Genomic DNA, 24,135 nt, shown 5'->3' with positions numbered 1-24,135 from the left:
TTTCACTGGTTTGGATCCTGGGCGCAGACATGGCACCGCTCATCAAGCCACGCTGAGGCAGCATCCCACATGCCACAACTAGAAGGACCCATAAGTGAAAATATGCAACTATGTGCTGAGGGGCTTTGGGGAGAAAAAAGGAAAAATAAAAATCTTTAAAATAAATCTATTTAAGTTATAAAAGGTGGGTCTATTGGAAGAAGATCATGAAATAAGTAAATGATGGTACAGGGGAGAGAGGAGAAGGCAGGTGTCACGTGGGTGAGACTTCTGGTCGGGGGTGGGGGGTGAAGGCCTGTGCAGCTGGTCTCTCTGTTCCCCTCGCCAGCTGGGGCGTGCGGGGAAGCCCCCACTGCTCTGTGACCTCCCACCTCGGGGTCTCCATGTGGCACCTGTCAAACCGGCTTAACACACATGCACACATACACCCCTGCACACACATACATGCACATGTGCACACACCCCTCTGTCCCAAGGTGTCTGAGAATCAGCGTGAGGATGGATGGGAAAGCACGCCAAAGACAGGAAAGAGCTAGAGAAATCCACCTGACGACACAATCATCATCATCTTTATTTTTTTGATAATCAAAAACAGCTTCATTAATTCAGATGTGTCCCGGTCGATGAAAACCTAAGCTGACCCAGACTGCTCACGACAGCATCACTTTATTCACTTAAAAAAAAAAAAACTTTAAAAAAAGCCATGAAAAGTTTAAAAGCTCCAGTAATCGCCACCCATCCTTGCCACCACAAACCTTCCTTCGAGGGTTTCCTTCGTGCACATTTGTTCCTTCAGCAACTTTCTAGAGCGCTTGCCATGCTGGCCAGACACAGGCTCGTGGGTCCTTGGCCCGCTGTCATGTGGCTCCTGGCAGGAGTAGGGGGCCCAGGCTCACAAATTTCCATCAGCTCTATTCAACTGAGACCAGTTCTGGGCAACTCAGTGCACAGAGCTCAGAGCAGACACTTGAGGCGGGGCCCTTTGGGGACACCCTTTGAAGATACCTAGGAGTTCACCATGAGACAGAGGGCATGGAAGGGCAGAGGGAACAGCCCTGCACAACCACAGAGGTGGAGAGGATCTGTTGGGTTTAGAGAGGGCAGAGGCCTCAGCAGGGCTGGAGTGCAGGCTAGAAGGGGTACAGTAGCAAGAGACGAGCGTGGTAGGGGGTGGGGGCCAGATGTGCAGGGCCTTGAATGCCAACCCAAGTGCTGAGTCTTTGCCCTAAGGGAAACGGGAGGCTCAGCGAGAGTTTTGTTTTTAATGAAAAATTTCAAACAAACTGAAAATTGGAGGAAATAATATAATGGACACCCACATACCCATCACCAGCATTGAATAATTGTTAACATTATCCCATACTCCCCCATTACTGTTTTACTTTTGCCAAAGTATTTAAAGTGAATTACAGATAAGAAAAAATTTTACCCCAAAAGTATAACTTCAGTAGGAATCTAAAAAGTAAGGACATTTTCCTGTATCACCACAACTCAGAGTTTCAATAACAGAGTTAACACTAACACCATAATGGATAATCTCAGTCCACATGCAATTGTCCCTAAAATGTGTCTTTGTTCAAACCAGGATGCAATCCAGGACCACACGTGCATTTGGTTGTGAGGTCCGGCAAACCTGTTTTAACCTAGAACGGCTCTTTGTGACATTGGCCTGTGAAGGGACCGGTCATCCTGCAGAAAATTCCTCCCAGATTCACCAGTTGCTTCCTCGTGGTGTCATTTAACTTGCTCCTCCATCCCCTGAATTCCTTGTAAACTGGAAGTTATTTGTAAAGGCTTCACAGATTCCAGTTAAGCCTTTGGGGCAAGAACACCTAAGAGCTGAGACCCTTGGACGGTTTTCAAACCAGGCAGGTGGCAGGATTTGCTGTGCTTCCAGCTGTAATGTGCACACAAATCTCCCCGCGTCTTGTTCAAAAGCTGATCTGATTCAGCGGGTCTGGTCTGGGCGGCGAGGCCCCAGCTGCTGGTCCACGGCCCACACTTTGGGTAGCTCGGAGAGAACCTGCGCTGTGCAGGCGGGAGCCTGGAGGGGGTGGGGGGGGAGGGCACATCTCTAGGGTCAGGATGTGCTCATCATCCCGCGGTGGGCTGAGAGCTGGGTGTGGCGTCGGATGCCAGACAGTGTTGTCACTCTTCACATTTCCAGGGACACTCCAGGCAACAGCTTGCCCCAAGGTGCCAGAACATTCTCACCAGCCAGAAGGAGGGTATAGCCTCTGTGACCTCAGGGTTTCAGAGAGGAGAGCTTGTGGGTGGGCCCCCTGGAAGGGTGGCCTCAGATGCACCCCTTGGACTGCTCCCCTAAGTCTTGGCCTCGGGGGCCCTGAGGGCCTGGCCGGAGGCGCTGAAGTGGGAGAGGAAGGAAGCAGGGAGCAGAGGAGGCCAAGGCTGTCGCCTCCCAGCCGCGAGAGGGGCCTCGAGTAAACAGGAAGGCCTGGCGGCTCCACGGTGGGGGGGCTTTGAAAGGGTGGGGGCCAGAGCTCTACAGGACATGCGCAGCCTGTGGAGCGCAGGGCTTCCTAGCTCGGGAAGCAGACTCAGAGAGGGTGTGTGGCTTGCCCCAGGTCACACAGCGGGGCAGGGGCCCAGGGCCTAGCCTGCCAGTCCTGTTTCTGCCCCCATCCTGGGGTTCTGGTGCAGGGTCTCCTGCCTGTGCTGACCAGCAGTATTCATGAGGTGCTGGGTGAGTGTCTCCCCTTCTTGGGCCTCAGTTTCCCTCTCTATGAACTCAGAGCCCTTACCCTCAGAGGTTCTAGAATCCTGGCCCAGTGGAATCCTTCTGCCTCCGAGGTGGTCTTCATGGGTTCTTCAGACCTGGGGGAGGGGGCTTTATCAAGGGGTCCAACATCGCCCAGGAGGCGGCAGGTACCAGGACCATTCCTCGGGGAGGGAGAGAGAGACTTTGAGGGCCTTCACTCTTCTAGAACAGTCTGCCGGCACCACTGACCCTTGTGACCATGCTGTACCCTTGGGGAGTCATTCCTCCTCTTCAGAGACCCTGTCCCTGGGCTCAGAACGCCCCTAAGACTCACACCCTTGGGGACTCAGAATCACGACTTATGAAACTTGGAGCTGTGCAGCCCAGCGGTTATGCCCATCCATTTATTCCGTAAGCATTTATCGGGTGAGTGCCTACCACGGGCCAGGCACTAGTCTAAGTGATGGAGATGCAGCAGCAAACAAGGCAAAGCTTTGGCCCCATGAGACTTCTGTTCTAGAGAGAGAGAGACAGACAAAATAAACAATACATAGAGTGTCGGACGGCGCTGGGAGCCCCGGGGCCAACTGCTGGTGTGGGGAGAGAGCTATTTTAAATGTGATGGTCAGGGAAGCCCTCACTGACCATATGACATTTGCTCTGCCGCTTAAAGGATGAGGAGCAAGCCCTGTGGTTATCTGGGGGGAGAGTTTCAGGGAGAGGGAAGAGCAAGTGCACAGGCCCTGAGGCGGGCATGTGATTGGCACATTCAAGGAACAGCAAGGAGGCCGGTGCTGCTGGAGCGGAGTGAGCAAAGGGGAGAAGAGCAGAGGGTGAGGTTAGAGAGGGGACGGGGGACGCCCACTGGATTTTTGAGGAGCCCTGGCTTTTATGCTGAGTGAGGCAGTTGTCTGTGAAGGGCACTGAGCAGAGGGGGATGGAACTTGACTTAGCTTAACAGCCTCCCTTTGCGGATGCAGAACGGGCTGGGGGCATGGGTGGAGCAAGGCAGCTCCATGAGGAGGTGATTGCAGTATTCCAGGAGGTGCTGGCAGCTTGGACCAGAGTGGTAGCTATGGAGTGGTGGGAACCCCACAAACACTGGGAATTTGGGGGAGCAGCTGCCGGGATTTGCTTGTGGGTCGGATGAGGAGTGTGAGAGAGAGTCACGGTCGACCCGAAGCCTTGAGCAACGAGAGGAGGGCACTGTCACAGTCTGAGATGGAGAGACTGAGGCAGGAGCAGTTGGCAGAGAACGAATAGAGCCCGAATTTGGACGCGTGAGGTCTGAGATGCTTGTTAGACATCCAGGGGTCTGGAGCCTGGGGGAGGGTTCTGGCTGGAGATATGAAGCTGGGAGTCATCAGTATATGGATGGTATTTAAAGCTGTTTGTCTGGATAAGGGCACCCAGAACAGTGCTTTTCAAATTTTAATGTCCACAAGAATGCCCTGAGATCTGATAAAATGCAGGTTCTGATTCAGCAGGTCTGGGGTACAGCCTGAGAGAGGAGCCCACTTGGAGCAGCAAGGGTCTAGGGCATTCTATTTTACGGCCAAGACCCATTGGTGGGTAATGAAATCAACAGAGTGACTTGTGATCCGTCTTTGAGAGAAAATGAAAGAGGATGGATGCACATCACAAGAGTATATACGGGTTCACAAAATGTTTGTTTCAATTTTTTGAGCCTGAGTCCCAGGGTTTGTGCTGGGGCATGACGTTCTGGTCGCTAAGGTTTGAGAAAACCTGACTTGGGATTGACTGAGGGTAAACAGAGAAGGGAACAGGCCCAGGGACCAAGTGCGGGGGGATGAGGAGGCACCAGGAGGAGGCAGATAAGGCGACCAGGGAGGTGGGAGGAAACCCAGGACGGAATGTTCTGGAAGCCAAGGGAGATAAGACAGGTGCAGATTTGAATTAGCCTCTGCTTCTCCCTGGCCCTGTTGTCGTGCACAGCTGAGCCTTAGTTTCCTTTATTGTAAAATGGGGACATGACAGTCTTTGCCTGTTAAGGTGGCTGGGAGGTGGCACTTGGCCCAGGGCTGGGCGAGCATCTGAATGGCAGAGTGATTCTGATCCTTGTCCTGGGCTTCCAGAGCCTCCAGATCATCAGGCTGCCCTCCCATTGCCCAGAAGAAATAGGCCCAGAATATCCAAAGGTCTTGCTTGAGGCCACCAGGGGCAGAACCTGGGTTCCCTGACTCCCAGTCCAGCACCCTCTTTCCTCTGCACCCACTTTCTCCCTTGTCCCTGGGGGTCTGGCCCTGCTCTTCTCAACAGCTGGCTCCAGGCCTGCGCTGGAGACGGACAGCCGCCTGGGGGGTCCCTGGGGGCCGCCTAAAATTCCTCCGGTGGCCAGCGGCCAGGGTAGACGTGCTCCATCCCTTCCTGTAGCCCTGGCCCTCGAGGCCAGCCAGGAGCAGAGTTTGCGCACCTGCGCACTGTGGGGTCCAGCACAGGGGCCTGGCCATCGGCCACATGTCTCTTTGGCGTGTGGATAGGCGGCACCTGAAAACATCTCTATCAGTCAGAGCCCCGGCAGGAAACAGATGGCACGCTCCCAGAGGATAATGTGAGGAAAGTTTAATGAAGGGTCTGTTTACACAGGTGCGGGCAGGGTGCGGGGAAAGCACGGGGGACGGTGCGGGGGCCATGACCAGCCTGGGCCTGAAGGGCTGTGTGGAGAGGGTCCGGACAGGGCCGTGGTCTGTAGCGGAAGGAGGCCACCAATTTGCAGGGACCCTTCGGGAAAGGAGCCAGAGGAGAGAATCCTCCTCCTGCTTCCTCTCTGATCTGTGTAGGGGAGAGGTGGTGGGAGGAGGTAGACATACCTCATACCTCAGCCGGATGGAGAGTGCATTTAGGGGGCAAACGGAAGACAGCCAACCCAAGGTCTGTCCCTGGCTGTGAGACCACATGACTAACAAGCTTCCCGGGGGGAGGTGAACCAGTCCAGGGACTGGCTTCTTCCACTGGGGAACAGGAGCAAGACCTACTTCTGTGTGCCTCAGTTTCAGGGCCCCAGCCCCTGCTTTACCTTCCAGGGCACTTCATGCTTTCAATAAACAGATCTCAAGAGCCCAAGGGTCCCAGCCATGTGCTGGCGCAGGGGCATCAGAGTCCCTGCCCTCGAGGGGTTTCTGATGGAGTGGAGAGACTCACACAGCTCGACGCCACATGGGTTGGGGGTGGTGGGCAGCCCCTGGGAGCTATGAGAGCCACAGGATGGCCTCCTCTCCACCCCTGGGGGTCCCAGTCTCTCCCTCCCTCCACTTGGTCTCTGGGGTCAGGGCTCCCCGCCCTCCTGGGGCTGTCTGTAGGGTTTTTCTCCCTGGAGGTTTCCTACAAGCTCTTCCTCGTGTCCACGTGCAGCCTTTCCTGCTTTCTAGAGAATCCATTGGCCTTGTTTATAACGTGGGTGGCGGTGGGTTCTGCAGCGTGGAGGGAGGTTTGTGAAAAGCCTCTTCGGGGGTCCCTGTTATGGCCCCGGATGCCCCGACACCCACTCCCGACGACAATCTGCCTCACCCTGTGACACCCACAGCCCCCGTGACATCTGTCCTCTCTATAGTCAGCTCAGGTGGTGGCAGCAGGGAAGGAGGTGCGCTTGGAGCCAGGCAGCCCCGGAGGCACCACTTTCCAGCTGGGGGTCACTCAACTTTCAGGAAGCCCAGGGTCCTCCTCTGGCAGTGGTGACGGCCCCGGCCTCCAGGAGCGGCCGCAAGGATTCAGAGCTGATAAGGTGAACGCCTAGGGTGGGGCCTGGTGCACTGGGAGAGCTCAGGCCCTGGGGCTGGATTAACTGTCCCTGGGGCACAGACACTGGTCTGGGGGCCTAGAGAGCCCTCAGAGCCGCCCCACTGTCCCCCACTGAAGCCATCCTTTGCCTCCTTGTGCCCACCTCCCCATCTCTGCACCTACAGAAAAAGGCAGAGGAGCTGCCGCTCCTGGGGTGGCCCCCTCCGCCCCATCACAGCCTTCCCGGCTTGCCGGGCATGGATGGGTCTCCCGTGACCCCGCGCCCATGCCCAGCCAGGAAGTGGCTGGGCAGCCACAGGGCTGGGCGAGCAAACCTTCCCCAATCCCCACCCCAGGAGCCACACCTGCCCTTCCCTCCCCTGTCAGCTCCTGCAGAGACAGCACACTCCTGCTCTGCCCCCTCCGGAGGCACCCAGGGCTCCCACCTCCTCCTCCCTCCCTGGGCCTCGCTTTCTCCATCTGTGACCAGGACAAGTACAAGAGGCAGACTGCTGGCCCCACCCCGCTGTGGGTCCTGCCAGCACACACCAAGATCTGTCTTCTCAAAGCCCAGCTCTGCCGGCACCTTCTGCTCCAGAACCCTCCGTGACTCCCCGAGGCTGGCATTCGAGGCCCCCCAGCCAGCATCTGCCTCTCTGGGCTTCCTGTCCCTACCACACCCCTGCTTGTCCCACAGTGGTCCGACCACTTCCTGCTTCTGTGCCTTTGCGCAAGCTGGTCCCCATGCCCGACAAGCCCTCCTCACCCCCTTTTTTACCCTTTCCCCCCAACTCGCCTAGTTTTTCACAGGCCAGGCCTAAATGCCACCTCCTCCAGGCAGCTCGGGATTCCTCCTCTGAGCTCCCTTGGGCCTGACGCTTGCACCATGGCCGGCACATAGCTGGCAGAATGAACAAGGGACAGGTTCTGGGATTGTCTTCCAGGCTCAGGGAGCACTGACGGGGGAGCACTTCCTGTGTGCCAGGCCCAGGACTCAGCGCTGTGGTGCCCCGACCCCTGGAAATCTCACAGCAGCCTGGTGAGGAGGGCACCATGTGCCCACTTTACAAACAGGGTGACGAAGGGTGAGAGGATTGGCTGAGGGCCTCACGGCTCAGAGCAAGCAGAGCAGGGTTTTGAACCCAGGACCATGTGAATGGCTTCAGAAAAGCCATTAGAGTGTGTCCCCCTTTCCGTTGGGGCTGCCTTTTGTCCCTGAAGGATTTTGTCCCCATGGAGGGGCAGGCACAAAGTGTGTGGCCCTGGGCAGGTCCCCTGTCCTCTTAGGCCTGAGGCCTCAGCCCCAGCTGCCACCCTGTGCCAATTTGGGAGTGTTGCTTCCTTAACCTGGGCCTCAGTTTCTCCTCCTGCAAAACCCAGACTGACAGCTCGGGTCGTGTTGTGTAAGCTGGCTTCGGTGCCTGACGAGAATCCCAACGCCACCACCTCCTTGGGCCACTCATCTGACCTCACCAGGCCTCTGTTTCCTATCTGCAAAATGGGAACACTGAGTTCACAGGGCTGTGAGTCCCACATGAACCGCCTTGGCCAGGGCCTGCTCCCTGCAAGGTCCTTTGGTGGGCTGTTAGGGTGATTGTTGTCATCTGCCCCCTGGGGGCTGCCAGATGCATCCCACCAGCCAGCCCTGGAGAGGGTGGGATGGGAGGATGGGGTGCATGGGGAGAGAAGCCTGGAGCCTGGGCCCTCCCACCCCACTGCCTCCCCCCGCCCCGGGGCCCCCCACCCAGTGACAAAGCCCATGGCACTTCCTCTCCCCGCCTGGCAGGCCGCCTGGCCCGGCCCCTTCTCTAAGGAAGCGCATTTCCTGCCTCTCTGGGCCTGGCTGGATGAGCCGGGAGCTCCCCGCTGCCGCCGGTCATACCCCAGCCTCCGTCCGCATCCTCGGGCCGGGCCCCAGCTGCCGCCCCCAGGAGCCCCGCGCGCGCTCCCGGCTCATCTCTCGGCCCGCGCCCCCCGCCTGGCCCTGCGCCCCCGTGCCCACTTCTCCTGACCCCTCGGCCGCCACCTCAGAAGGCTGGAGCAGGGACGCCGTCGCGCCGGCCGCCTGCTCCCCTTGGGTCCTCGCGCGAGCCCACGCCAGCCCCCGCGCCCGCCCGCGGCCCTGCCCCTGGACACCGGATAAGGCCCAGCGCACAGAGCCCCGCGTGGACACCATGGACCGAGGCGCGCTCCCCCAGGTCGTTGCCCTGCTGCTGGCCGTCTGCAGCCTCAGCCCCACAAGTAGGTGTCCAGGGACCCCGGGTGGGGAGACTTGGCCCTCAGAGCACAGACCAGGCCCCAAGTGTTCCTGGCCTCTTTCCTGTGTCCTGATCTCATGCCCCGTGGAACTGTCCTGGGGGTTTAGGACAGCCCAAGGGGATGTCAGGGTGACCAACCCTCCTGGTTTGTCAGGACAGAGAACTTAGCGCTAGAAGTCTCAGGCAAACAGGGATGAGCTATTTACCTTAAACCTGTCCTCTGGCCTCTGGCCTCCCAGCTATGTCCAGTTTCTCCCCAGGAAACCCAGGTCCCAGAGTGCTGTGCAGCCCTGGCAGAGTCTCCTGCCCTCTCTGGGCCTTGAGTTTCCCATCTGAGGAACGTGTGGGAAAGAGGGCCCATGGTCTCGGCCAGGGCTCTGGGTTCAAATCTCACGGCATTACTTCTTTATGGTGTGATCTTGGGGGAAAACCTTCAGGCCTCTGAGTGAAGCGGAGATGATACAGAACTCCCCTTGGGCGTTGCGAAGGCCGGTGGTGAGGCATTGAGGTGACATCTGTCGAGAGAGCCCTCAGGCAGGGTAGTTGTTTCCGTGATGTTATTGTTGTTGTTTTATGATTAGCTTTCAATTCCTCCACCCTCACCTTCCTGGGACTCGGGAGCGGCTCCCAGATCCCTCTTGAACACAGTGCTCTCCCCGGGCTCTGCTCCCTTCTCTGCTCCCCAGGAAGCCTACGGAATGGGGGTGCAGGCCTGGACTCGGGGTTCTGTCTGGGGGTCCTCAGCCTGGGGTCCTCTGCTGCCTTCTGAAATGACCAGATGAGGGGCCGTGAGGAGCTGGGGACCCTCACCCTCATCCCACTCGCTGGGGCCTCGCTGGACCCTGCCTTTCATCCACCTAAAGCCACAGGATGGCCCTGTGGACACCCCTCACCCATGGCGTATCTAGGAACTCCCTAAAGGATCGGGGGGGGGGGGGGGGGCGAGAACCGGAACAGCAGCAGCAGTGGCCACCCCCCCCCACCCCCGACACATACATTTTAAAGTCCCTAAGCCTTGGTCTCTAAGGCTCTTACCACAGCCTCACTGAAGGACAAGAACTGGGTCTCCGACATTAAGTGACATCGCAGGGATTCGACCCCAGGCCTGTCGCTCCGAGAACACTTGCTCCTAACTACATGGGATGTGGCAGCCCCTCTCCATACAGCTGGCCATAACTCTGCAAGATGGCTGCCATTATCACCCCATTTTACAGGACAGGAAGTGGAGGCTGTGACCTGCCAGGTTCACACAGCTCAGACAAGCCCTACCTGAACCCCACCATGCGCCTCCAGGCTACCCTGCCTTTCTCCTGCCTCCTCCACACTTCTAGCTTGATAACGCTCTCTTCCTCTTGGTCATCAGAGAAAGATCCATGCAGATCTCTAGGGCCTGGTTTTATAGGATCAAAGGCAGGGGCGTGCTGGCAGATAATCAACAACAGGGGTGGGGGGAGCGTTTGCCAATTTCCGTGGTGTGAATGTTCCCACCCGGCTGACTTCAAGCTACCGAGCCCAGACTCGGAGCCGGGATGCTGTGCGTGGCGGGGAGCACCAGACTCGGAGCCGGGATGCTGTGCGTGGCAGGGAGCACCAGAGCCAGGATGCTGTGCCTGGCAGTCCACCTTTATCTGGCATTTCCACCACACAGATCTGAAAGGCGTAGATAACCTCAAGAGCATAGATGATAGTAAAATGGAGTAAAATAATTAGGAAGTAATGAGTTTTGATATTTATTACCTTTTAAAAATATATAATTAAATTAAGCTAAATTAAATGAAGCTTAAAATTTTATTTTTAATAATAGCTGTGTTTAATAGCCAGTTGGAAAAACTTCTGAAAATTTATCAGTCTGCTCCTGCGAGCAGGTCCCAGCACCCTGGCCATCACAGGGCTCAAGGCCTTTCCACACCATCCAGCTCAACTCATATACAGTTGGGGAAACTGAGGCCGGTAGAGGGCAGATGGAGGTCTGGGCCAGGGCGTGGAACCCAGATCTCCACACCGGGGCAGGGGTGGGAGTGACCAGGCACCCTCATTCAGGCTGGAGGGGGTGAAATGGGTCCGAAACAGGGCCCCAAAGGGGTCCAGCCTTCCGGGAACACAGCTTGGCAGAATCTCTCAAAACCGTAACTTGTGTAACAACTCACCCTTCAGAAGTCAGCCCTATGGCATTATTTGTGCAACTTGTAAAGATGTATGGTCTGTAGGTACCTGTAACAAAAGCCCAGCAACCGGAAACCGCCAGAATGGCCATCGGCCTGGGCCCCATTAAATGAATTATTACTCAGGGGAATACCATGCAGCCATTAACAAGGAAAAGCTACATCTATATCTACCCTGCTGGGGACAGATGTCTGGGACACCCTGTTAGGTACCCAAACAGCATGGATCCCCCTTCTGTAAGAATGAGGAGTAATAACTCACAAGGTGCACAGAGAGAATCCTGATGTCACTGTGTTCTAGCACTGGGTTTCTCTAGGGGATTTTTACTTTCTAAGACACGCTTTTTTGGCATGTTGGAATCTTTTTTTTAAGAACGGACATTTAGAGATCTTTTAAAAAGCAATATATTAACCATATATTCACTTCAGCGTGCTCCTCAGAGAAAATAGATAAGAGGAGAAAAAATTAGCTCCCAAACTCCTTTACGAATACAGACGTTGTTAGCATGCCGGTGGATTGCTTACTCGTTTTCGTAGCTTTTTAAGGTAATTTTAATGCAGGTGGATTAACACATGGGAGTCTTGTGTCTCCTTCTTACATCCCAGAAGGTTTCTATGTTGTCACGTAGACTCCATAACTGTCCCATTGTGGTTCTGGAATATTCTTTCCCTTAAATGTGTCATCCCATCGTTTGACAATGAATCCCCTATTGTTGAATATTTAGGTGGTTTCCCCTTTGGGTCTAGTTATAAATACCACCTCCGTGCACATTTTTGATACGTGTACCTTTTCCTGTATTTTGGAATATTTCACTTGGATAGAGTCCCAGCAGTGGGGTGGTGGGGTCTGGGGCCCATGTTGGGCGGCTGGGATTAAAGAGTGTTTCCTATGCATCCGTGAGTGTTTGCTGGAGCATGGGGCAGAGGTGTGACTTGGAGCCCCCTGCCGCCAGCCACCTGTGTGGGGGTCTGGACTCTTTAGAGAGGACTAACTACGTAGGACAGAGACCGCAAATATCCATCCCTTAGAGGCTTCATTTGGGGCAGCTTCCCATTTGCCAGGAAGAAAAAGAGGTTGGAGTGGGAGCTGTGTGAGTCAGGAGAGGGTGGGTGCCTGGGGACGGGGGGACACGACCATTAGGATTCTCTCTCATCTCAGCCAGATGGATGGCGACACTAAGACCAGAGGGAGAGAGAGACCCTCTCTCGTGGTCACAGACGGGACAGTGCTGGGCCTTCTGAGGACAGGCCTGGTCTACTCACTTGAGGGCCTGAGGGGGGATCTGGGCAAGACGGAGGGAGCCACCGCTTCTGTGTCCCCAGAGCATTAGGCAGCTCTTTGTCTCCGTACCCAGTTTACAGATGAGGAAATCAAGGCTCGGGACAAGTGACAGGTCCAGATTTCAAGCCCAGGCTGTCTGCTGCTGAGCCCAGCTTCATTTCCCTGCAGGTTCGGCAGCCTGGGTGTGGGCGGCTGGGAAAGCCAGGCTCCTGGGTCCCCTGGGTCCTCCTGCCTGGCTCCAGCCCTGGCTTTGGGGCATCAGCCCTGGAGGCTGAAGAGGACCCTCATCCAGGGCCGAGCTGACTTCAGTACCTGTGAGAGGGGTGAGGGAGAAGAGACAAATATAACGGCTGACATTGATTTAGTGTTTACTATACGCCAGACACTGCTCTACACCCGTCATTGTACTATCAGCCTTAACCTTCCCCAAAGCCCGATGAAGCAGACACTCCTGTCACCCCTGTTCTACAGCCGAGGAGGCTGGGGCACAGGCAGGTGAAGGAATTTGCCCGAGTGACGCAGCCCAGAAGTGAGCAGCTGGGGATTGAGCGCTGGGCCTAACCACTGTGCTGTACTGCCTTAGGGGAGATGATGAGGAGCTCCCTGTTGTCAGATCTTCTCACCCCGGGCGTTTGGTCACTTTCCTGCACCTACAGTGACCCTCTCACCTAGAGCGCAACCGGATGGGTTCTGATGAGATTTTCACAACAGGGTTTTGAAGGATGAGTAGAAGTTGACCAAGTGGCCAAATAAAGGAAGACCATTGGTCCGGGAAAGGGCATGGTAGAGGCAAGGAGCAAGGAGTTTGAAGGAAAAGCTCACATCTCCCCACTGACCGGGCATAAATAATCGTGACAGCAGTGCCAGTTCCTGAGCAATCCTCACACATCAGGAGCCTGCTCAGCACCGTGCATGTACCAACACGTGTGTGTTACCAATGTTCTCACCAACTCGATGAGGAGGGTATTGGGATTATCACCATCCCCACTTTACAGATAGTAACACTGAGGCATGGAAAGGCAGCTGGAAGGTGGCAGAATCAGGATCCGAACCTTTGGCATCTAGAGTATCCCTGCACTTTTTAATTCCGTTCCAGGTTGTGGAGTGTGGACTTGACCCTGCAGGCACTGGGCAGCCATGGCAAGACTGGAGGAAGGAGTTTGGAGGCCTCGCTAGTGGCCGGGCCTGGTGGGGAGTGTTTGGGCTGGAAGGAGAGAAATCTGTGAGACTATCAGTGGACCCCAAAAGGAGAAAGAGGTGGCTGGGTGGCTGAAGAAGAGAGAGAGCAGAAAAGACGCTTGTCAAAAGGGTCTGCCCTGGAATCACGAAATTATTTCAGCTCGTGTGTCTAGGACACTTTCTTGGTACCAGGCTCGTTGCACGGGCCACCTCACCAAGCTGACACACAACCTGCGAAGTGGGTGCTGGGTACTGGAGCTGAGTTGTCTGGGTTCAGATACAGCCCCTGCCACTTAATAGCTGGGTAACCTTGGGCAAATTCTCGCACCTCCCTAATTTCAGTTTCCCCGCGTGTCAAATAGTTACAATAACAGTACCCCCCTGGCAGGGCTGCTGTGACGATCAAATGAGTGAACTCATGGAAAGCCTCGAAACTGTACCTGGCTCCCAGGAAGCAGAATGGAAGCTGTTTTGCAAGTGGGGAAACTGAGGCTCTGAGAAGTTAGGCTTTTTTTTGCTCAAGGTGACCTGCTGTTTAAGAGACAGAGTTAGGATTTGACTGAAGCCAGTCTGGCTCCAGAGCTGCTTTTCTGGACCGTTACCCTCTGTGGCCTCCCGAGATGCTGGGGGTGGCCGTTTGGGAAGCCCCGAGGTGGCTCTGTGCTTGTGGGATGGGGAGGAAGAGGACGGGGGCAGAGGTGGGAGGTGGCTCCCGGGTCTCTCACTCCGACCAGTCACCCAGGCCCCCAGCGGCGCCTCCCCTGACTGGGTCCCGGGAGGCCCCGGTTTCCCTTGGTGCCAGGGGATTGTTTTCAGCTCTGTCTGGGCCCGCCTCCGGCTCGGCTCCGGGAGACGGCCGGGCGTCACACTCCCTCCTGTCTCCCCATTCTCGTCTGCGGGGTGGGGGCGGCCAGGATTCGAAAAGGCCCCAAAATAAATGGACCTCTTATCTGATCTCCCAGCCTGGCCTGTTATCTGATCATTACATAATGGCCAGGCCTGTGGCCTCTCCCGCTGACGGCATGGAGGAGGCGGCCGGGCGGCCCCAGCGATCCGGGAGGAACTGGGGTTCCTGGAAGTCTGAGGAGGGGGCAGGGAAAGTCCGGAGGGAAGGAGGAAGGCGCTGCGCTAATCTGCAGGCCAGACCCGGGTCATGTGGGGCGAGGTGAGGACGAGGTCCAGCCTGGTCAGCCATGTGTGGTATGACTCTGGCACCTCCCGCCTCTCCGGCCTCACTCTCCCCATCTGCATAGGAGGCGCGCAGACTAGGTAACAGCCAAGAAGCCTGTGTTCACTGATGGGGACAGGGGGAGGGTGGGAAGCTCCGAGGGGTTGGTGGGTCACAAAGGGGTGGGACAGCAGGAGATGGTGCCAGCCCTTGAGTCTCCTGGGGTGAGGGAGTCGCTGGCCAGAGACACCAGTCACCACCACCCCCACCTTTGACAATCAATGCTTCTCCAGTGACTGAAGTCAATCAAATAACTGTGACAAAAAGAACTACTGTGTACCGTCTCGGGCAGTCCTCTCAACAGCCTCTACGGGTCGTGGGTTCTGTCCTTGTCCTGTTCCAGACAAGGAGACTGAAGCTCCAAGGGGTGAAATTGCTCACTAAAGCCACACAGCTCGTGTTGGGCCTGAGATTCCAGCCCAGGTTGGCCTGGCTCCAGGGACCTTGCTTTCGACCAAAATGCCACATTCCCCAGGCACTCTGGAGCCCCTGGCCCACAGGACCAGGCCAGGGTGAGGACTTACAAGGCCTCAGCCCCCATGGTGGCCACATGTCCTCTTCCTGAACTTATCCTTCCCAAGCTGTTGCTGATGGATGATGTTGCATGGCCAACGGCGGCCATCTTGTGTCCTGCTTTGACCTCTGGGGGTCCTCAGGCCAAGCAGGCGGTGGAAAGGTGGGGACGGAGGCGAGTCGGGCAAAAGACAGCCCAGTAGCCTGCCATTCGGAAGAGGCCTCCCTGCCCCCTCCTCTGAGCTGGCGTCGGCTGGACGTGCGGCCAGTCCCTCCGCGCCCATCTTTGATCTCCAAGAAAACAGGAAGTGAGCGCGACAAGATGGAGACACAAACTTCCAAACAGTCTCCCCTTCTCTGTGCTCCTTCCCTCCTCCGGAGGCCCCTGCCCCGGCACATTCCTTAGGACGAGGTGTAGGGGCCTCATTTCCTCTTCCTCCTCTGTTGGGTCGGGGTGAAATTCCATTCCCTTCCCTCAGGACCTGCGTTTCCGGGCAGCCCGGTGGCGAGCTCAGCGGCCTCCTCTGGCAGCCGCCTTCCCAACCTGGGCCGCCCTTTTGGCTCACTCTGTCCCTTGGGGCCAGGAGACTCAACTCTCCTTGACCCATTCTTCTTGGCCTCCTTGAGACACAAGAGGAGAAGTTCTGACTCCTGATCTCAGCTCTCGCCTTCCTCTGGAGTGAACCAGCCTGGAAGCTTGGGGCCCGCACGTGTGGGCCCTGTCACACAGTTATGGTCACCAGATGATGCAGCAAATAAAAGTATAGGATGCCCAGTTGAATTTGAATTTCAGATAAACAATGGAGAAAAACTTAGTATAAGTATATCCCGTGCAATATTTGGGATATACTTATCCTTTAAAAAACTATTCATTTTTTACTTATTCAAAGTTAACTGGGTGTCCTGCATTTTATATGTCAGCCCTACACCTAGTAGCACTATGATCTCAGGCAGGAGATTTTTCCTTTCTGATCCTCAGTTTCTTCGTCTGTGGAAAGGATGTAATGATATCCACTTGGTAGGGTAACTGTGAAGATGCAGCAAATCCCTAAGTCAGTGCCAAGCACCTGGGAGACATTCAGAAAGTGGGAGTAATTGTCACCAACCTATTCTTACCTGATCTCTCCGGCTGTGCTTTCTCGACAGGTCTTGCAGAAACCATCCGTTGTGACCTACAGCCGGCGGACCCCAAGGTGACATATGCCACTAGCCAGGTTTCTGAGGGCTGTGTGGCTCAGGTCCCCAACACTAACCTTGAAGTCCACATCCTCTTCCTGGAGTTCCCAAGGGTGAGTGACCGATGGCACGGTTGGGTGGGGACCCCGAGGAAGGCCCGGGGCGATGGGATGAGGGGAGCCTTCCTGTGGCTGTCCCTGGAGTGATGGGCTTAGGCCTCACCACGGCCCTTGCCAGGAGGGTGACATGGGCATCTCACAGGGCCTATGAGAGGTGCTGTTTCTGGGGCCAGGATCAGGGCAATCTTCTGGATACGACCACAAGACCCAGGTGGGGAGGACTGGGTTTGGCCACGACCCAGTGGAGCAGTGGACCAGTCAGCTGCGGCTCACGCCCCTCCGTGGTGGGCCGTCACTGCTTCTCAGTGGACACAGCTGTGCTCTAGGCAGCTCTGACTGTGAGCAAGTGCTTCCCTCAGCGGATCCCAAATCTCCTGCCCTGAAATGTCCCCCATTGGACATCTGTGAGCTGGCCAGGCAGCCCCACAGAGAGAGTGATGCCACCTTGGGGACTCTTCTCCCCACAAGAACACTCCTGATGTCCACCATCAGTTTGTCTAAGGTCCCTCAATAATAATAACACATTGATTGAGTGCTTACTGTGTGCTAGGCCTACTAAGTGCCGGGAACTGATAAACATCGTACACATATTGAGCCTCTCAAGGGCCCATCTGTCAGGCTCTGTTAGGACCCGTACTTTTCAGAGGAGGAAACGGAGGCCTAGAGAGGTGAGGTCACATGCTCAGGGCCAGAGCTGACACCAGCTCCCCCGAGACTCCACTGGGCTGTCCCCTGGCTTCCTGGTGGGTCTCAGTGTTCAGGCCATGTCTGGGCTGGAGGCCACACCTGGCTGATGTGGCCTTGGGTCCTGACAGCAATTCAGTGGCGTCAGCTCAGAGTAAACTTAGGGACAAACTGCCTCGGGGACTGTTGGGTTGCCCGGCGTTTGTGCAGTGATAAGACGGCGCCCAGACCACCAATATCGCGGGGGGCCTGCTCCCCACCGCCCCGCCTGCCGCTAGGACTGTGGGCTTCGATAATCCCCAAAACCACAGATAGTGCCACACAAACGTTATGTGCTTTTTGGAGCCATTGTAATTTTTTTCAAGTTTGGTAATGATGTGGAAAATTAGATTGCCCTCTGTAAGTCCATTTTGTTCGTCCAGATGTTCAGGTCTCTGTGCCCCCTCCGGGTGACTGGGATCCCCCTAGCCTAATCACTCAACAGCAGGCCAGTCAGAGGAAGGCCCCCCGCCACGTGCCCAGGGCTATGGGAGACACACGTGTAGACAGACAGCCAGGGTCCAGGTGATTGGCACTTTCTCGGGGAGCACAGGGCAGGGGTACCCCAGCTGCTGTGAGATGAGGCAGGGCTTCCCGGAGGAAACGACAACACTAAGGATGACCGGGAGCTCACCAAGTGAAGGAGGTCGGGGGTGGGGAGGCAGAGGATGGAAAGGATGGAGGGAGCACAAGGCAGGGAAGTGGGCCGCGGTTGGGGTCGCGTGTGGTTGCTGCGGCAGGAGCTTACAGTTCACCTTGGGGCAGGGCTAGGGAGACGGAAAAGGCCTCATCGCCATGCTAAGGAGTTTGGTTTTTGTCCTGTTGGCAGTGACAGTCATTGGAGGATTTTTAGGGGGATGGCAGAGAGCCATTGTAACGCATGTCATCCTAGAGCTCATGACAACAGAATCTCCCTGTCACCCCCTGCCTCTTCTAGAGAATTCTGTGCATGGAGCATGTGCCTTTTAGTTCAAGTAGCCAGGCTGCAAGCTCCAGGACTGCCGGGCGTGTTTGTTTGAGGAGGTGGTGGAGAGAGAGCTCAGGTTCGGGAGACCGGGGCGCCAGTCCTGGATCTGTCACTGGCTGGCACTTCATTTAGTGCCAGGTGTGCAGACGGAGCTCCATCTCCCCACTCTCCAACAGACACCCATTTTCTGGGCTCAGGGACTCACCGAAGAGTCACAGGGTATGAGAATCTGGCCCAGGACCTGACATGTTACAAACAACTGTTGAATGTATGAATGAATGAATGAATGAATGAATGCACTGCTATATGACTTTGATGCAAAGGTTAAGAACATGGCCTCTGGAGCCAGACAGTCTTCCATTTGAACTTTGGCTCCCCCACTGGCAGCACCACCTTGGTTTTCCCATGGGAAACATGGAGATGAGAATGGTCCCCACCTTGCGGGGGGCTGTGAGAATCGAGTAGGGTGGTGGCGGTAAAGTGTGGAGCGCAGGCCTGCCCAGAGTGACTGCTCGATACACAGTAGCTATGCTGTTGTTATTGTCATGTCTCCTCTGTGAGCTCTGTGTCCCACCTGTAAATACACTCATTTTGGCCGGCTTGCTGTAGTTTACAGAACATCTTCACATAGGTCAACTGATTTGGTCCCCAAAGGTTATTGCTCCCAGGTCGCTGAGGCAGGGGCTGTGAACCCATTTCCAGAGGAGGCAGCCGAGGTCCAGCCTGACATTGCTGGGCCTCCTCCTGGAGGCTCCTGGCCTCCCTGCCCTGAGGGTGGAGTCTGTGGTCCCCCCAGGCCCTACTGCTGTGACACTGAAGGACCTGTGGTTTCTCTGGGAGGCACCTTCCTCTCCGGGCAGCCCCCAAGAATGGGGTCCATGCCTGACAGTCCCCTTAAGCGGTCCTCGCCAGATGCCTGCCCTGTGCCCGGCCTGTGATGGACATGGATGGTGCAGAGAGAAAGCAGCCCACTCCTGCCCTTGAGCCACCCCTAGACCAGGGGAGGCAGAGGTGGGCGTCAGCAGCCCTGGTATTGAGTGACGGAATTGACAATGTGGGGCAGTGGGTACAGGGGACTGTGGGTCCCAAGAAGATGAGCACTGACTGTGGAGGGAGGAGGGCATTAGGGAAATGGCTCCCAGTGTCTAGCCATACAGAGAGGGGGCCAAGGGCATTCCTGGCAGAGGGCACTGCTTGAGCACAGACCTCGAAGCAAAAACCATGAGCTGGCAGTGTTAGCGTGGATGGCAGCTGTCTCGGCAACCAGCCCAACCCCTCCCGACTTGTGGCCGCCTTCTTCAAACCCTGGCACAAAGAAACGGCTTTCCCGTCCACCCCTGCACAGCCTCTGATTCCTCAGATTTCCTGTGGGTGGGCGGCAGATGAGCTGTGGCAGCCAAGAGCCTCGGGGAAGAGAGGTTCAGGGGTGTGTGTGTGTGTGTGTGTGTGTTCGGGAGGTTTGCAGACAGACGAGGGGGCCACTGGGCAGGGGCTCTTTCTCGCTGGGTCCCCAAAGGGCAGGCCGGAGCCTGGATTCCGGGAGGGGGCCCAGGGTTACATCCTGACCCGCGGAGACAGGAAACTGGCCTGGTGTCTCAGCGATTCCCGTCAGGCCGCCTGCACTGATCTGCTCTCCTCCTAACAAACCCCAGGCAGCCAGGCCAGAGCTGGGGCAGCCGCTGATTCACCCCACTTCTGGGCAAACTCAAGGAGCTGACAATGCCCCACCCACCCCCAAGCAGACAAACCCACCGGCCTCTAGCCCTGACTCACTCCTGGCCAGAGGGGCAGGCAAGGCTGCTCAGGCAGAGGGAGAGCAGGAGGGGCCCTGGGCTTCCCCAGACCATCCTGGGAGGCTGTGAAGGCCTGTGGAAAGCAGTGCCATCCTCAGACGTGGACAAGTGGGGCCCCACATTTAGCGGCCCCTCTCTGGTCCAGTTCCAGTTACACCCCTCCCCCTGGGGTGGGGAATCTGCAGGGCTAAAGCGACATGGCCACCTGGAACCTGCGTGCCTCCCCCAGGGTACCCTACTCCAGGCTTCTCTGCCAGAATGTGTTGAACCCCCTCCCATTGCTGCCCGGGGCTCTTTCTTGTCCGTCCTCTAGAGGGGGCACTGCATGGCTGCCATAGGCTCCCCTAGACCTGAAGGGTGTGCGAGGTGACTATCGGTGGGGGGTGGGCACAGCAGCACTTGGGCATCCAGGCTGGGTTGTCCACACATGTACGTGTGAAGATGCGGGAGGTGAGCCGGGGGGCAGGGGCTGCCGTTTGTATTCTTGACCCAAGCTTTGTAGATCTTGGGGGCCGGCTTGGTGGAGGGGCATGAACTGGGGGTCAGACAGGCTGGGCAGGATTGCACCTGCTCTCTTAATGCTGTATGCCTATTGTCTAGCTCAGGGTCAGTCTGGGAATAAAAACCAGATGGATGGATGAATGGATGGATGGGGGGTTGGGTGGATGAGTGGATGGATAATGGAAGGAAGGGGAAATATACATGCATATAAGCATTTGCTGATCGGCCATCCCCAAGGGGTTAGTGGTGTCCCTTGCTGTTCATTGCTGGTTGTCTTGTTCTCTACCAAACTCCTGGAGGACAGAGCTGTGCCTTCTTCCTGTCCACCTTTGACAGCTCAGAAGCCCCAGGCTGGGCCCAGTGCTGGCCTCTCAGACAGGCAAATGAACTGGGGAGGTGGGGAGGACACGACTGACCGGGGGTCCTCAGCTGGGGAAAGTAGCGTGTCTCTCCAAGGGCTTCTGGGAGCCTGTGGCCACCTGGCTAGAGACCACGACTCCTAGATGCCAAACACTGGGACCCACAGGAGGCAGGATGGAGTCCAGGGCCACACGATACTAGAACATCATTGAGCTCCACTCCTCCCTGCACGGATGGAGGGACTGAGGCCCAGAGAGGGGTTGCCACCATGAGGTGCGGCTGAGGCGGGTCCCAGTTCCAGCTAACTGCTGCCCAGCTCTAATGCTAACCTCCCCAGCCCCCAAACCGCGGCACTCCTCTGGCTGAGGGGGCAAGGAGGGAAGTGGAGGTCGTGAAGGCCGATCTACTATGTATTTGGCTGGGCACTTTGCAGGTAGAATCTCACCAAATCTTCACAAGCCTATGAAGTGGGCAATTGTTCAGTCCATTTTTCAGATCAGGAAACTGAGGCTCCAGAGGGGAAGTAACTGGCCAGGGTCACAGGCTGAGGACTGAGCCTGCATTTGAATTCGGGCCAGTCCAGCTTTGACCCCTTCCCCTGCCACCCTGCCTGTGTGTACCATCTGAGTCTGTTGAGGTGGACAGAGGGCCGGCTGGCTCCAATCTGGCCGGCTCCAGTCTAGCCCTAGGAGGGTGGGGGCTGCAGGCAGCCCCAAGGCTCCACTCAGAAGAATTGCTGGAAGCGACTTTCTATAAGTGGCTACTAGTGCTCAGGCCCTCCTCACTGAAATTCCCCCTTCCCGCCATCGACTGCTGGGCCAACAATGGCATCTGTGGGACACTGGCACAAAAATAGAAACACGGTCTCCCGCCTACCCGCTCAGGGAGGGGGCCGGGGCAGGCCCACGCTGGCCCAGGTTGCAGAGTGGGGCCGGCCTGCCCTCCTCGGCTAGGCTCCCGGAATTCCCAGGATGCCATTCGGAAGAGTGGGAGCTTGGAGGTGGGAGGGGAGGCAGGCCCCTCTCTCTGCCTCTGGGCTCCGGGATGGGAGGGAAGAGAGAAGTCAGTGTGTGTGTGAGTGACCGCGTCGATGAGTCAGGGCCACGGGATGGAAATGTTTGCTGTGGAAACCCTGACTGGCTTTTTCTGGTAACCAGCTGGCCTTCAGCTCGGCCCGGGAGCCCAGAGACCCCAGAGAGGCCAGCCCTCAGCCTCCCTGAGTTTCCACACTGCTCTCTTGCTGTGTGGCCCTGGCCCCTGACTGCCCATCTTTGGGCGTCAGCCTCCACCCCCCTCCAAGCCCCCAACTCTACAGGGATGGACGTGGTGACAACTGAGTGGTGGGTTTGATGTGAGAGCTCTGGCAGAAGAGCTGAGTGTCATGACAAACGTCACAAAGTTCCAGTCTCCTAATGCCCTCACCCTAGGCATGACCCAGCTCTGACCTTTACTTCTCTTTTTTAACTTCCTTTATCCAGAGCCCCATCTGGTATTAGTTCCCAACCCTGTCCTACCCCCGTTTCACAGATGGGGAAACTGAGGCACAGAGGAACAGGAACAGTTGCAGGCAGCAGAAATGGATGTTCACAGGGCTCTTTCCTCCCAGCTCAGGGGCTGCGCTCCCAGCTGCTGCTTCTGTCACCCGCAGCACTCTCGGCCTGTGGGCGTCCAAGGGGCAGGGGACCTGTCACCTTGCCTACTGCAGCCTGTGGCATCTCCAAACCATGGGGCCCATCTATTCGCCGTGTACAAGGCCCCAAAGTTCACTCCTCTAGGTGAGGACAGACAGATGGGGCTGGACATTGATGCACTGTGGGGCTATCTGGTCGAGCAGCAGGGTTGAGAGGGAGGACACAGCCTAGGTGAGCTGGCCACAGGCCGAGAGGCTGTGGGCCCCACTCTGGCACCAGGGTCCTGAGTACCGGGTACCTGGCTTTGCCACTCCCCAGCAGTTCCCTCCCGGAGCCTCAGTTGCCACATCTGTAAGATGGGAGAACACTTGACCCTGCTTCAGTGAGAGTGCCTGCACCGTGCTCAGCACAGGGCCAGCCACGGGTCGGGTGGACCCATGTGAAATGACTGATATTCAACTCTTGTTTTTCAACAGCTTTATGGAGATAAAATTTGCCCATTTAAAGTGTACAATTGAGTGATTTTTAGTAAATACACGGAGTTGTGCAATCATATTCAATTGTTCAGCTCAGGAGGCTGGGTGGGTCCATTCTCCAAGATTCTGGCAGCTCGGCTCTGCCTGGGCCTTTCCTGACACCACGGAGGGGGGTCTCCCTTCGCTTTGGCTGATTTCAAGCAGTGATCACAATCCTGGAACAAAATGTCAGTTCTGACATTTTGATTTGTATTTCATGTTTTACCAAAATAGGATATTAAATGCAGCATTTAATTCTTAAAGTGTTTAGAACACGTAATCTTTTTAAAAATCGGTGAAACAAGATATTTCAAAAACCGAAAGTTATAAACCCGTTAGAAAACATTAATTAATCAAAAATGTGAATTTACGCAAACATAAATTTGAAACATATCTTATCATTCTACTATAAATTAGCATAAAAAGAATTATTCAAAAATAAGCAACCTAGACAGCTCACTAAAATGGAAAAAAGTGAGGCAGGTCCAGTGGCGTAGTGGTTAAGTTCACGTGCTCTGCCTCAGCAGCCCAGGGTTTACCAGTTTGGATGCCTGGCACAGACCTAGCACTGCTTATCAAGCCATGCTGTGGCAGGTGACCCACATATAAAATAGAGGAAGATGGGCACAGACATTAGCTCAGTGCCAATCTTCCTCAGCAAAAAAAGAGGAGTGTTGGAGGCAGATGTTGGCTCAGGGCTAATATTTCTCAAAAAAAATAAATAAATAAAATGAAAAAAGTTATTTGGGAAACATGGAAAACAATAATATTATTTGTTCTTTTTTGTTTTAAAGAGCAAACTTACAAACAAGGAGTGATTATGGTGTCATTACTGAGTAACGGAAATATTTCTGAGCAGATTTTTCCAGTAGCTGAAACTCTCTGACTCTTTGACATCAGTTAGGGAAATGGCCAGAAGATAATTAGAAGTGAAATCTGAAAACTTTCCACTTATGTCTTCATCTTGAAACGGCTCTCTCCTTCTTGATAAGTTTGAGGAGATTTCGGGGGTTGGCTTTTTGTCTCTTTGTGGAGACTGCCAGCTTTTGAGAGCAGCTGGAGTTTGTGTTCCAGGAATGTGTTTCTCTTCTTCCTTGTCCCCGTGAGTCCGTGGCCGGGCTTCTGACGCATGTACCTGTGTCAGTTTCAGAAGTCACCTATTCCCACTCCACTGGCTCAGAAAATCTTTGAGGAGAGTAGAGGTTGTTCTTTCAACACAGGCTTTGTTTTGTGGATCGCTGTGTTCTTTTTCTTTTCGGGAATAAGGAGAG

The 24,135-nt window shown here is 55.8% G+C and overlaps 1 protein-coding gene across 3 annotated transcripts in view; it reads left to right on the top strand.

Annotated features, from left to right (window-relative positions):
• Window positions 1-2,563: 2,563 nt before the first annotated feature.
• ENG (endoglin) overlaps window positions 2,564-24,135 on the top strand; it is a 34,795-nt gene continuing 13,223 nt past the window's right edge. The window contains exons 1-6 of one of the 3 annotated variants that reach the window (XM_070595524.1): window positions 2,564-2,704; window positions 6,291-6,461; window positions 7,402-7,496; window positions 7,838-7,980; window positions 8,244-8,698; window positions 16,226-16,368. In XM_070595524.1, the coding sequence (XP_070451625.1) occupies window positions 8,305-8,698; window positions 16,226-16,368 (537 nt within the window). In that variant the 5' untranslated portion in view covers window positions 2,564-2,704; window positions 6,291-6,461; window positions 7,402-7,496; window positions 7,838-7,980; window positions 8,244-8,304. Of the gene's footprint in view, window positions 2,705-6,290; window positions 6,462-7,263; window positions 7,497-7,837; window positions 8,699-16,225; window positions 16,369-24,135 lie in introns of those variants that run through there. The other 2 variants (XM_070595523.1, XM_070595522.1) reach the window with 2 other exon arrangements.

The sequence above is a fragment of the Equus przewalskii genome, chromosome 26 (assembly GCF_037783145.1).
Source record: "Equus przewalskii isolate Varuska chromosome 26, EquPr2, whole genome shotgun sequence".
Classification (NCBI taxonomy): domain Eukaryota; kingdom Metazoa; phylum Chordata; class Mammalia; order Perissodactyla; family Equidae; genus Equus; species Equus przewalskii.
This window is presented reverse-complemented; position numbering and strand designations above follow the sequence as displayed.